The sequence below is a fragment of the Phyllostomus hastatus genome, unplaced genomic scaffold (assembly GCF_019186645.2).
Source record: "Phyllostomus hastatus isolate PE091 unplaced genomic scaffold, TTU_PhHast_1.1 phas_contig_113, whole genome shotgun sequence".
NCBI lineage: Eukaryota > Metazoa > Chordata > Mammalia > Chiroptera > Phyllostomidae > Phyllostomus > Phyllostomus hastatus.
The window spans coordinates 9,256,821-9,269,444 of record NW_025333530.1 but is presented as its reverse complement, the minus strand read 5'-3'; the positions used below and the strand labels follow the sequence as shown (position 1 = coordinate 9,269,444).

The window sequence follows — 12,624 nt, the reverse complement described above, 5'->3', positions numbered from 1 at the left end:
TCTGAACAAATAGCTATAGTTGGAAGTTCCCACACCTCCTCCTCTTGTTTGATTAATTTGCTAGAGTGACTTACAGAAGTCAGAGAAACATTTCACTTACTAGATTACCAGGAACAGCCAGATGGAAGAGATTCATAGGGCAAGAGATTCATGTGGTAGGAGTGTACAGAGCTTCCAAGCCCTGAGCACTCCACTAGTCCCCAGTCTCCAGGTGTTTACATCTTAAAGGTCTCCAAACCTTGCCCTTTTGGTTTTTATGGAAGTGTTACTAAATAGACATGATTGATCAAATCATTGGCCATTAGAAATCAATTCAACCTCCAGTCCTTCTCCCCTCCTCACAGGGTGGAACTTAAAGTTCAACTCTCCGATCCCAGGGTTGGTTCCCCTGGCAACCAGCCCCACCCTTAGGATCAAAAAATCACTTACTAACATAAGTTCAGGTGTGGATACATGGGGTTTGTTATGAATATCAAGATACCTTTATCTGTCTTATAACTTAGGAAATTACAAGGGTTTTAGGAGCTCTGTGCCAGGAACAGGGATGAAGAACAAACATGTATTTCTTATCACAAATCACAATATCAAACAGGCAAGTCATCCTAGCATTCTCCCAGACTTTCAAAATTGTCTCCAAATTAGACCTGGCCTTTTCAAACAGATGATCTTGCTTATTAATGTAGGGAGGAAAGAGATGCCATCAGAAAGCAACTCCAACTTCCTGCCAGCAAAACTACAAGTTGCCTGTATCCACATCCATTCTCTTTCCTGCTATAAGGAAAAAGTATCCCTCCTGCCTATGACGTTAACCTCTCATCCTATGCTCACCATACCATTACACTGCTTTGCATGGCCAGGAACCTTGCATCACCAATTAATTATGCCCTTCCCACAATACGTTCAACCTCTCCCATTCTACCAGTGTCTTCCCATCGGTATTTATACACTTTCAATGACTCCCAAGGCCTTATCTCCTCCCCTTCACAACTAAACCATTTAAAGGCATTTTCCTGTTCTTATTTCTTCATTTTCCACTGGCTCATCAAGGTAATTTTTCATATATTTTAGTTGTCAAATATGTCAAACAGAAAATAGTGAGACATTTTTGTTTCCATACCATCTGTAAGTTAGTAAGTATCCTTCTCTAGCATGTTTTGCTTTTTTTCAGCATGTTTAACACTTAATATATTTTGTGTCATTTAGCTTTTGCTGCATAACACACCAACCCAAAACTCAGTGCTTAAAGCAACTATCATTTATTTAGCTTTACTTACTTCCCAATTCTCTAAGACTGCAGTTTGGGCTGACCTTAGCTGGCCAGTTCTGCTTTCGGCTGGGCTCAGACATGCTCATGGCCAGCTATCAGTTATCTGAGTGGCTCTATCCTAAAAGCTGGCTGGCTGTTGGCTCCAGCAATGGAAGCAATGAGGTAAAGTGGGTTTCACCTTCTGGCAGGGGTGTACAAGAGTGTCAAGAAAGCAAGCCCTATTGCACACATACTTTTCAAACTTCAACCTGTCTCATGTTTATCAACATCCCTTTGGCAAGTCACATTGCCAACCCAGATTCAAAAGATGTAGAAACAGACTCTACTCCTGATGGAAGAAAGGAATCTGTGACCATTGTTGCAGTGTACTAGGGTATTTGCATATGTGTGTTACTGACACCAATAGACAGACTGTCTGAACAGCTGGGAGTGGGCTGAGGGCAGGAAATAGGAAGGGCCACCAGGGGAGATGGAGCTAGGCAACGGGGATAAAACCTGGGCTCCTTGAGGCACTGAGGGTGAGATGTGCAGCTAGACAATACCTTTGCAAGCTGCCCAGGCCCACCACAAGCACGTTGAACTTTGTGGCACTTCCACACTGCACTGAGCATGCTCCCCTGCCCCCAGCAAGATGGAAGCAGGAGGAAGTTCTTACACCAAGCACATTAAAGACTAGCAAGATAACTGAATAAGAGGGGAAAAGGCCTTCCTTCCCCTCTTCAAGTACCAGATTGGGGGAGGATCTGGGGAAAGCAGGCACATGTACAATAGAGGTTAAATGGCAGTGGGGGATGGTTCTGGAACAAATAGTCCTGTCAGTCTAGCCAGAGGAAAGAAGGGATTGGTGGGGAGGTGGACCCACCCAAAGCATGTGAAAGTCTGGAAAGTTAGTTGGTTATTCTGAGAAAGCACCTGGTCTGTCCCATGCCATAAACTCAGGAAAACAAAGAAATCTCTTTCTTGCTCCTGGCTCACTGTTCAGGACCTGCATTCAGGTAGTGTGCTGACCTGTTGTCTCCATTGGCCATGTGACCTTGGCAGCTGCATGACCCACAGCCTTCAGGTGGGAGTCTTACCATCTTGCTGACCTGGTGGAACATTTGCTGATGCCTTTGTACACTCTCTGGCCCTAGAAGCTGTGTGGACAATGGTGGTGCTGGCTCCACATGAAGCCTCCAGGGGGAAGCCTGAAGGCAGACAGAAGCTGGGAACAAGCTAAGCTACCTGGATGACCACTTAGCAGCCACCTTGGGTTCTAAAGGACACTTCTTTAAAGATAAGAACAGGAATTCTGGGCACTGCCTTTGGTTTGGTCTTGCTTAAGACAGCTGGGTTTTGTGGAGATCAGCTTTGAGACAGGGAGTTCCCCATTCTCCCAGATCATTCAGCATTAGAATAAAACCCCTTTCCCTTTTTCACCAGCCTCTGCCTCTAGAATTTGCCTTTTGGTGGTAACAGGCAGCCAAACCCCACTTTGGTTAGGTAATATTACTGGTTCAAAAGTTCATGTACCTGACACTTGCAAAGGCCAATATTCAAAATCTCAGAGTTTGAAGTAAGAAAAGGTTTACTGATCGAAAAGATACCCAGTTGAGAATATAGCGGCCTTACAGGTTCCTTAAATCCTACTTCCCCAAGCCCAAAGTTCAGGCTTCTTTTAAATCAAGGGAAGAAACACATGGGAGACACAAAAGGTGATCGATGATCCCGGACATCTGGGCACACGCAGCACAGGATCCAAACAAGAGCACACAATCTCTAAATCTCTTTGTCCCCTGATGGTCTGAGTCCAGCCTTGAGACTCCTGCAAATCTTGGATAAACAGACATTATTTTGTACATATTTCCCCACCTCTTTAGGAGAAGTACTTTCTGACAGGGACTATTCTTCCAAAAACTCAAGCCTCAGGCAGAATTCCTCCAACAACTAGCACCTCTATAGCAAGAGCTGTTTGCTAGGCCATGGGTACAATGCAGGCTAGAATTAAGAAAGAGTCAGAGACTGAGCATTTCACTGTTACATACATGTGAGTATTTAATCATCTTAAATAAATGGTTTTATAAAGTGTGCATTCTTTTGTAAGCTACAGATACTTCTAGTTGATTCATATATAGTAAATCATTGTATATACCATAGGTAGTCCATTCTCTTACTGATGGACATCCAGTTTTTTTGTAATTTAAATTTTTGGTATAGGAAATAAATGGTAAATTGAATGTCTGTATACATATTTCCTTTTGCTCATATGTGACACATTCTTAGGATATGGCTGTATCAATTTTTACCCCTATAAGCAGTCTATAAGAATTCCCACTGCTCCAGATGCTTTCTTACATTTGCTATTGTCCAGCTTCCAAATTGTTTCCACTCTCATGGATGGGAATATCTCACTGTTTTCCTTTGCATTTTCCAAAATATGATTGGGACTGAGCATCTTTTTATCTGTCTGTAGGCCATCTGGATTTCCTTTTCTGTGAACTGCCTATCCTATTGTTGGCCAATTTTCTATTGGGTTGTCTTTTTCTTATTATTTCTTTACATATTCTAAACGGATTATATGTATTTGCAAACATCTTGGCCTTGGGTATGCTTTGTCTTTTTGTTTTTCTTTAAGAATTGTTGAAGAGAATTTCTTTTTATTTCAATGTGTTAAGTGCACCAATGTTGTCCTTCATAATGTATGATGTTTGTGTATTTTAAGGTTACAAATGTACTATGTCGTGCTGACTTCTAAAAGTTTTAAAGTTTTGTTTTTCTCATTAAGGTATTTAATCCACCTGGAGTTGACTTTTGTGTAGGGCACCAGCACCATTCGTCGAGGATCCCTTGCCTTCCCCACTGATATGTCATGCCATCCCTGTTACATGCATGAATCTACATGTATGAATCTGCTCTAGTCTCTTCATTCCACTCTACTAGACTACTCACATTTTCCAATACTAAACTTCCATGCATATTTACTATTGCCTTATAATAAGCCTTGACTATTGGTAGAAAGAGCTATCTCACCTTCTTATTATTCTACAAAATTATCTTATTTTTTTATTTATATCTTGATTATCCTCAGCTCTTTGCTCTTCTGTGTGAATTCTGAAATCAGTTTGTTAAATTCTAAACAAGACACTTTTAGGATTTTGATCTAAATTTTACTGAATGTAAAGAATAATGTGAAGAGAACCTTGATCTTGAATTTCTAGCTTCCAGAACTGTAAGAGAATATGTTGTAGAGCAGCCCAAACAGACTAATACACCCTTCTAGACTGAGTTAAAGTTTCTCGCACTTTGCAAGTCTCTCTTTGTATTGAACATCACACTTGAAATTACTTGTTTAGTGTCTGTTTTCCCACTGGATGTAGATACCATGAACACAGGTAATTCTTGTTTATTATTACCATGCTCTCCAGTGCTTAGCAATATTCAATACCTCACAAAAACCCAAGAAATGGATGTACAGAATCCATACACATAATTAAGTGAATTATAAATGAAATAAAATTAGAAATTCAGTCCCTAAGTAGCACCAGCCACATTTCAAATGCTCAGTTGCCACATGTGGCTACCAGTTGCCACAGTGAACAGGGTAGGTTATTTATATAACAGTTCTGTCATCACGGAAAGATCTATTGGGCAGTACCTGAAGGAACTCTGAGTATGAACGAAAGTTAGGCAAAGGACAATGGGGAGGCAGGGGGAATAATAAACACATCTTGCAGAGTATGAACCATCAGGATATGCTTATTCGAGAACTAAAAGCATTTTGTTGCTGCATGAGTGTGACTTAGAGAGCAGTGAGAGGTAAAGAAAGGTCACAGGAGGACTTAAGTCCTGATGAGAGCTTGAAAAGTATTGTGACTGTGGAGAGAATCCAAGCAGAGAAGTGTCTGGGTCAGATTTGCATTTTAGATACATTACTCTGTGGGGAGTATAAACCTGGAGGTAGGAAAAACAATCAGAGGGTTGCTTAAAGATTCTGAGTAGGAGGACCAGAACAAAGGGAGGGCTGGGGAGGAGGATGGAGCTGGAGAAAGAAGCCCAACTTGATGGCTGAATGACTCTACAACTGAGAGATGGGAGGAGTCCATTGTGACTTGTAAATTTCTGGATGGTGGAGCCACCTACTGAGGCCAAAGTGAAGGTGAAAGTAGGAGAAGCAGGCTTCATTTGCGACGACAGAGGGGGAAGAAGAAACTCAATTTTGGAAGCATTAAGTTTACAGTGTTTGTGGGGGGGGGGATACAGTGGACATGGCAGTCAGCTCAGAAAAGAGGGCTGGGTGGCAACTGAGATGTAAGTGTCATCAACGAATGGGTTAAAACCATATGCTATGATGAGAACACCTGAAAAGAAAGATGAGCAGTAGGTCATGGCCAGAACTCCACAGAACAACATTTAGGGATAGGGAGAGTAGAGGACCATGATAAAAACAAAGAACCATTAACCATTATAAATATACCATTTATCAAGTTACCCAAACTATTTTTTAAAACTTTTTATTCTCTGGACCCATAGAACCTGTGAGAAGCAGCAATTTCAACATACGTCTACTGGATTTGTAAGTTGGTTTTTTTGCTTGTTTCTATCCTCAGACAAGCTCCCTTAAGTTTAAATAGGAATCGATTGCTTAGGAATCTCCTGAATGTGGTCTGTGAGATCAGAGTATGTCCTCTGAGATCCCACTGTCTTAGCTGAGGAAGGGGGTCTTCTTGTCTACAGAAAGAGAGATGGGTATGCTAACCATGAGACATCAATGTAATTCCATCAATCCCGAAGGAAAGACAATTGATTTTGCCTTAGCAGCTCAAACACAGAAATGTTTTTACTCTAAACCAAGAGGGATCCGAGACTGATCAACAGGGCACCTGAGTAATCTCAAAGGGGACAGGTAGGCTCATTAGCTATGGGGAAATAGAAGGTCCTTTTAACCTGATTCTACAAGGAAGGTGACAAAATATGGCAAAGGCAAAAATATGGCTGTCAGCCTGAACTCCAATAGAATGTTAACAACTTCTCTGATACTGATTAACAGCCAGAAAATACTACCCCCAGGCTCTAATAATACTTGTTTCTCAATACCATTTCTGTTTAATTTCGACTATATTTTTTTTCTTAAGAGTTATAAACCTGTCAAGGCAAACCAGGAAATAACTTAATGTAAAGTAGAATTTAATTTGCTTATGATTCACTGGTACTTACTGATTTCATCCACATTTTTAAGAAATTTCTGCAAGTCTTTCTCTTGATTGTCAGCCATTGTGAACCAGAATCCCTGAAGGAGACAGCATAAATGATGAAACTTAATAATAATGAAACACTAAACAGAATTTCTCAGGCTCATTAGCCTTCTAAGACTAAGAACCAAGTGACTATTTTTAAGAAGGATTTGTTTTTACAGATGTCATGCACAATGACAGCAGGGTGATCTATTTTACTGCTATTAAGGCCAAGAACACTCATATTTTGTGGTGATACCTCCAGAAAGCTGCCAGTTGTCCCTCCACTGGGGAAACCACTCTGCAAAATGGTCCTCCAAAGCCAACAAGAGCTGCTGTGTTTCAGGAACCTGGTGGGAAGGAGACCAGGAGGAGAGCAGTTGACAGGCCTCTACAGGTACAGAAGGATGCTAACGCTTGATTTTGATCATGACAGACTCACTTAGCCAGAAGCTTGGGCCTGGCTGTGTAACAGGTAAACAGAGAGAGGACAATTTGTATCTAAATGTCCAAAACCGGTGTGAAACATGACCTGGCTTGTTTCTGAGGAGAGGAACTACAAATTGGCCGAAGGGATTGGAACTTGTGGCACCATGCAACAGTGTCTCTTATCTTCTCCAGGTAGTTTAGATTTATTACCTCCCAGTTGTTTCAGTGAAAAAGTGCATGGTGTACCCAATGTTTCTCAAATGTTCACCTGCAAACCATAAAAATCATGCAAAAACTTGTTAAATATAGATTCCTCAGCCTTGGCTCCAGAGCTCCTTGGTCAGTGAAATAGTACTCAGAAATATATCATTGTAAACACTCTCCAGGTGATTCTGATTTACAAGACGGTTTAGTAGTTGTATAATGCACCTGTAACTGGGAATTTGCAATCTGCCACAAACAAGATGTGAGTTACTTTATCTCTGAGATTCCACCAATTACAAGCTATGAGACCTCAGCTAGAGGGGCTAAAGATGCCAGCCCCTCTGCTCCCAGAGCAGGGATCGAAGGGCACACACTGCCTGAACAACGAACCCACTACAGCACGAGGCCACGGCAAGGTGACGTGTCTGGCGCTCCAAGTTTTACTGTAGCGGAGGCCAAGGAAAGCTGTGCCGAAGAGAACCCGGCACCTACGAGCTTCCAGAAACACCTCCCGCCCAGCGCGGGGGGGCGGGGCCGACGGCAACGTTGCTCGGCAACCTCTCCAAAGCGTCGAGGAGTACCGCTGCCAGCCTCGGAGGTCACAGGCCGCAGCCGGTATCGTCCCCTCTGCTGGGGCCCAAACCAGCGTTCTCTCTTAGGCTCTGACAGTCAGATCAGGACCAGGTCCCAGGGAAGACCCCGGGCCACCCCGCTGCACTAACCTGAAGCGGTCAGGGTTAGACGGCAAATGGCGGCTGTGCGCGGTCGTAGGTCGTCACCGGCCGGGGCTGAGCGTGGCCAGGAAGGAGGGGCCAGGGGAGGGCGTGGCCAGGGAGCTTGAGGCTGGGGAGGGCGTGGCCCCGCCCTCAGCTTGGCTACCCTGGCACTTTATTTCAGGTGTGTGCGGCTAAATTCAAGGCGAGCTGCAGAGAGGGCCAGGGTGCCCTGTGGGTACTCTGGAAAGGGGAGAAAGAAAAGGAGGCTTTGAGTAACCACCCCCCCCCCCAGACCCTAATCCGCGCCAGGTTTTCGCCTCTTTTTCTTACAAGAAGTGGAGGTGAGTCTCTCTCTCCCTCCAATTAGCTTAATATATCCCTGGCTGCCCCAAATCGCCAGAGTATTGGTTGAGAGAGGTTTGGTGACAATCCAGTTTTTCTTATTAGTAAATGTGAGACTTTCGGAGAGTTATGTAACCTCTCTGATCTTTAGTTTTCTCATCCGTATCCAGGGAATCATAGGATTTAGAGCAGAATGAAATGTTAAATGCCTTCACACTTGGAATACATGCACCCATCCTTAAAGAGATTCCAGTCTATTTTTTTAAAACAAAAATTAAGTATTATGCGCTGGATTAAAAGGAGAGGAAAGTAGGTTTAGGGAAAAGTCTCAGTATGAGCTTAAGCTGATGTTAAGAAACACTTGGGACTTCTCGAAAATTTGTGAGTGCTTTATAGAAACCTGCTTGGAGTGACCCAGGAGTCCCTGGGGATAGAACTAACGGTGAGGGGAGAGGAGGCCAGGCATGGGACCCCTCTAGATCCAACTAGCTGAACTAGGACGTCCTAGATCCAACACTTATTTTAAGTATAGCTTGCTGACTCTGTCATGTGGCCTAGGCCCTGTAGACAAAGGAGCCCTGTGGAGAACAGGGCCTGTTGACTGAAACCTCTACAAGGCATTGGTACACATGTAGTCCTGTCTGGGTATTTGGACTTCTGACATTTTAAAGTGGTCAATCTGTCAAGTAGGTGGGTGGATGAGTAGATTAAAAAAACCGTGATACATTTGCACAATGGACTACTTATACACAGCAGTGAAAAAAAAAGGAATTCTTATTTTTTTGATAGCATGGATGGAACTGGAGACTATTAGGCTAAGTGAAATAAGCCAGTCAGTGAAAGACAAATACCATATGATCTCACTTATAAGTGAAATCTAATGAACAAAATAAACTAATGAGTAAAATAGAACCAGAGGCACAGAAACATGGAACAGACTGACACTATAAGAGGGGAGGAGGGAGGTGGGGACTATTTGAAGGAAGGTGAAGGTATCAGTCAAAGAACATATGTGCATGACCCACGGACATGAATAACAATGTGGGGATTACTGTGGGAGAGGGTGTGCAGGGTGGAGGGTGGCAAAGGGGGAAAAATTGGGACAACTGTAATAGCATAAACAACAAAATATTTAAATTAAAAAAAAAGTCAGAATTCCTAGTAAGCCCTCGGTAGTCACTGGGTCATCTGCAAAGATTTCAGTTTTCCTATTTTAAAGTACAAGGTAAAATCTCACTTCCCTGTGGCCAGGTGACTTGCTATGTTCACTGCTGTGTGGGAAGAAGTGAAGTAGGCAGTCTTTAAGAAACAGTGTGTGACTCACAGTACAAGCTAACCCTTTCCATTGCCCTAACAGCCAGATGGTGGAGGCTGTGTCAGAGTCCCCAGGTAAAGGGACATGCGCCAGAGGTACTTGTCTACCTTTGATGGACATGCAGCATGATTGAGCAATAGACCTTTCTTGCTATAATTCACAACAATTTTTGGACTTGTTTGTTACACAGCATGACATAGCCCTTCATGTGTAATATGGCCTTTCAGACCCTTGTTCCGCACTCGCTACAGTGACCAAACCTAGGGACCTTGTGTATAAGTATACATAGATTGTGGTCATTGTGATTTACATTTTAAATGTGTCTGCATTTTCACATTCAAACACATAGAGGAAAACAGACTTTTAAAATGCATTAAACCATGCATTTCAAACATATTTCTCCTAGAAAAGCTTAATAAATTATACTTTCACAACTGCTACTTCCACCAACCCAAATCCCTTGCATGGTACTTAAGTTTTACTTTTTTATTATGTCCTCAATAAAAAATGAAGAACACTTGGTCACCTTCCGCTGTATAGTAAATCTGAGACTTGGAGATTATTATAAGCTATCTCTCCTCTCTTTTACTCAGCTCTACCTTTTTTCCATTTTGTTTGTTTGTTTTTCTTCATGTATGTGTGTATGTTTTCTTTGTTCTGCTCTCCCTTTTGTGTAAACAATCCTAGCACTTTGCCTTTTGTCATCACTCATATTTTATAAGCTTAGGAGACAAAGGAGAAAATTTTTCTGAGGGCAACTGCATGAGGAACAAAGGGATCCAACGTTTGCTTGCTGGAAGGTCCACCTGGAGCCAGGAGCCACCCAGACTGTGGAGATGGCCTGTTGGACAAAGCCCCTCACCATGGATGCTGGGACTGCAATTCATTGGATAACCTTGGCTTCAAGATTTAGAAGAGGAGAAGGCTGAAGGAATTTGGTTGCTATTTCCTCCCTCCCTAAAGAGAATTCAAAAATTGCATGTAATTCCCCACCCCCTGAAACATTTCTTTTATTTAATAAAAGCCAGCAGCTAAAATTCTTGCTTCTTGGACACACCCTTTGCCCTTTTAGTTCTCACTTTATTATGGATGAAGAAATAATTTCAGGAAATAGTTACAGATTTAGTCCTTGTGTCCATAGGGAGCAAGGGGCTTCCTTGGAATCTCTGTACAGTCATAACACCATGATCATTAAGAACAGCAACAATAACAAGAGTGATAGTAACATTCTCTGAGCTGCTAGGTACCAGGCATCACACTAAATCCTTTATAAACTTTATCACAATGAAGTCTCAACCAGCCCTACAAGGTTCTATTCCCATTTCAGCCATAAATAAATAAGTAAACAAACTAACAAAAAAATAAGAAAAATAAAAAAAGAAAGCAATGCAACCAGGGAGGTTATGGAACTTGCCTGGGGCTGAGCCATGATGTGAACCCTGGTCTGATGGCCTCCTAGATCATACTGTCCCCTCTCATCACACTGCCCCCCATGTGCCACCCTTCCCTGAGAGTTCTGTTTTCAACTCCAACTATCAGTGACTGCCCCAGGGGCCTAGGGCTTTACTTTGGCCTCGTGGATGTATGAACTCCTATACAGGGAGTCTGATCCAAACCTCCAAAGGTGATGGATGCATCTTTCCTATAGCCAGAGGGCCATGTCCCTCACTCCATTAAGGAAGATAGGATGATTCCAATAACGTCTTCCTTTGGAAGCTTTCTATGGATCACAGGACTTCTCTGTCTGAAGAGGAAAGGGGAGTCGGGCATTTAGTGCCAGGTGGAAACTGTGCCCTGAGTCCCACCTCTACCTGGTGTGGAGTAATACTGCCACCACGTGGCAAGCTAGCTACACTTGGACAACTGTGGTGGGAGAGCAGTCAGCTCGCTTGGTGTTCAGGCATTTATTTAATGCTTGTTGAGCACCTACTGTTGCCACATACCTGGCTAGTCTCCTGCTGCTGCTGCTGTTCCTTCTTAGTGAGTGAAATGATGTCAGGGATTTAGGCACTAGTGAATGTTCAACATTCATACATCATTTATTTGGGTCACTTTCATCTAGGGGTGATTCACACTACTCAGAAATTATAATGATGCATCAGCTTTGTGCAGTGGGTGTCTTTTTTTTTGTCTCCATGGTTTTTGGGACAAGAGGATACACAAAGAAATAGAAAACTCCAGAGTTACTTACTGTCCTGATGTGGGCTCCATCTCAATTGTTAGGAAAGAATGGGGATATGTGTTTCTTGTAAATGCCTTTGCTTCTTTTAGTACTAATAGTTTAATAATATATTAAAACATATCATAGAAACTTAGAAAATAGAGAAAAACAAAAAATCATTTATGACTTCTTTACCTTGACACCACCATTATTAACACTTTGCTGTATTTTCCTTCTGGTTTTTTTTCTGGACTTTTTTTTTTTTTTGTAATGATGTAATGATGCTGGGAAACTGTTGCATACCCACATATGGGCTTTGGAAGAAAAGTTTGGGATGGAGATAAAGGTGTAAGATTATCAGCACATTTCTAGCATCCTGCAGCAATAGAATACATATAGGCATCCATACACACATGCATGACTGTTTCTCTTAAGCCAACTTTAATTGTGAGAGTAGAGAGTACTGGGCTTAGAGTCAGATCTGTATTCAAATCCCACTTATGCCATTTAACACCTGTTCAGGGTTCTCCAGAAAAATAAAACCACCAGGAGATTGATATATAGTATAGATGTAGATGAGACTATAAATACGGAGAGAGAGAAAAAGAGTTTTATTTTAAGGAACTGGCTCATACAGTTGTGTGAGGGGTCTGCAAGTCCAGGATCAGCAGGGCAGGTGAGCAGGCTGGAAATTCACAAAACCTCAGTTTTTGCTCAAAGGCCTTCAGCTGATTGGATGAGGATACTATACTTAAAGTCAACTGATTGTACATATTTACCAGAAGGGGCTGACATAGAATATTCAAAGTGACAAAAAGCAAGGACCTACAACCAAGATTAGTCTACCTAGCAAGGCCCTCATTTAAAATTAAAAGACAGATAGACAGTTTCCCAGACAAGAAAAAACTAGAGTCCATCACCACCCAACTAGTATTAAAAGAAATGTTAAAGGATCTTCTTTAATAGGAAGATGAAAATAA

The 12,624-nt window shown here is 42.2% G+C and overlaps 1 protein-coding gene across 3 annotated transcripts in view; it reads right to left on the bottom strand.

Moving 5' to 3' along the window:
- The window catches only part of TTC12 (tetratricopeptide repeat domain 12), a 46,616-nt gene extending 38,709 nt beyond the window's left edge, over window positions 1-7,907 (bottom strand). For 2 of the 3 annotated variants that reach the window (XM_045836392.1, XM_045836402.1), the window contains exons 1-3: window positions 7,833-7,907; window positions 6,737-6,827; window positions 6,461-6,533 (exon numbers count right to left, since the gene is read on the bottom strand). In XM_045836392.1, the coding sequence (XP_045692348.1) occupies window positions 6,461-6,518 (58 nt within the window). In that variant the 5' untranslated portion in view covers window positions 6,519-6,533; window positions 6,737-6,827; window positions 7,833-7,907. The remainder of the gene's footprint in view (window positions 1-6,460; window positions 6,534-6,736; window positions 6,828-7,832) is intronic. The other variant, XM_045836384.1, reaches the window with a different exon arrangement.
- Window positions 7,908-12,624: the final 4,717 nt, after the last annotated feature.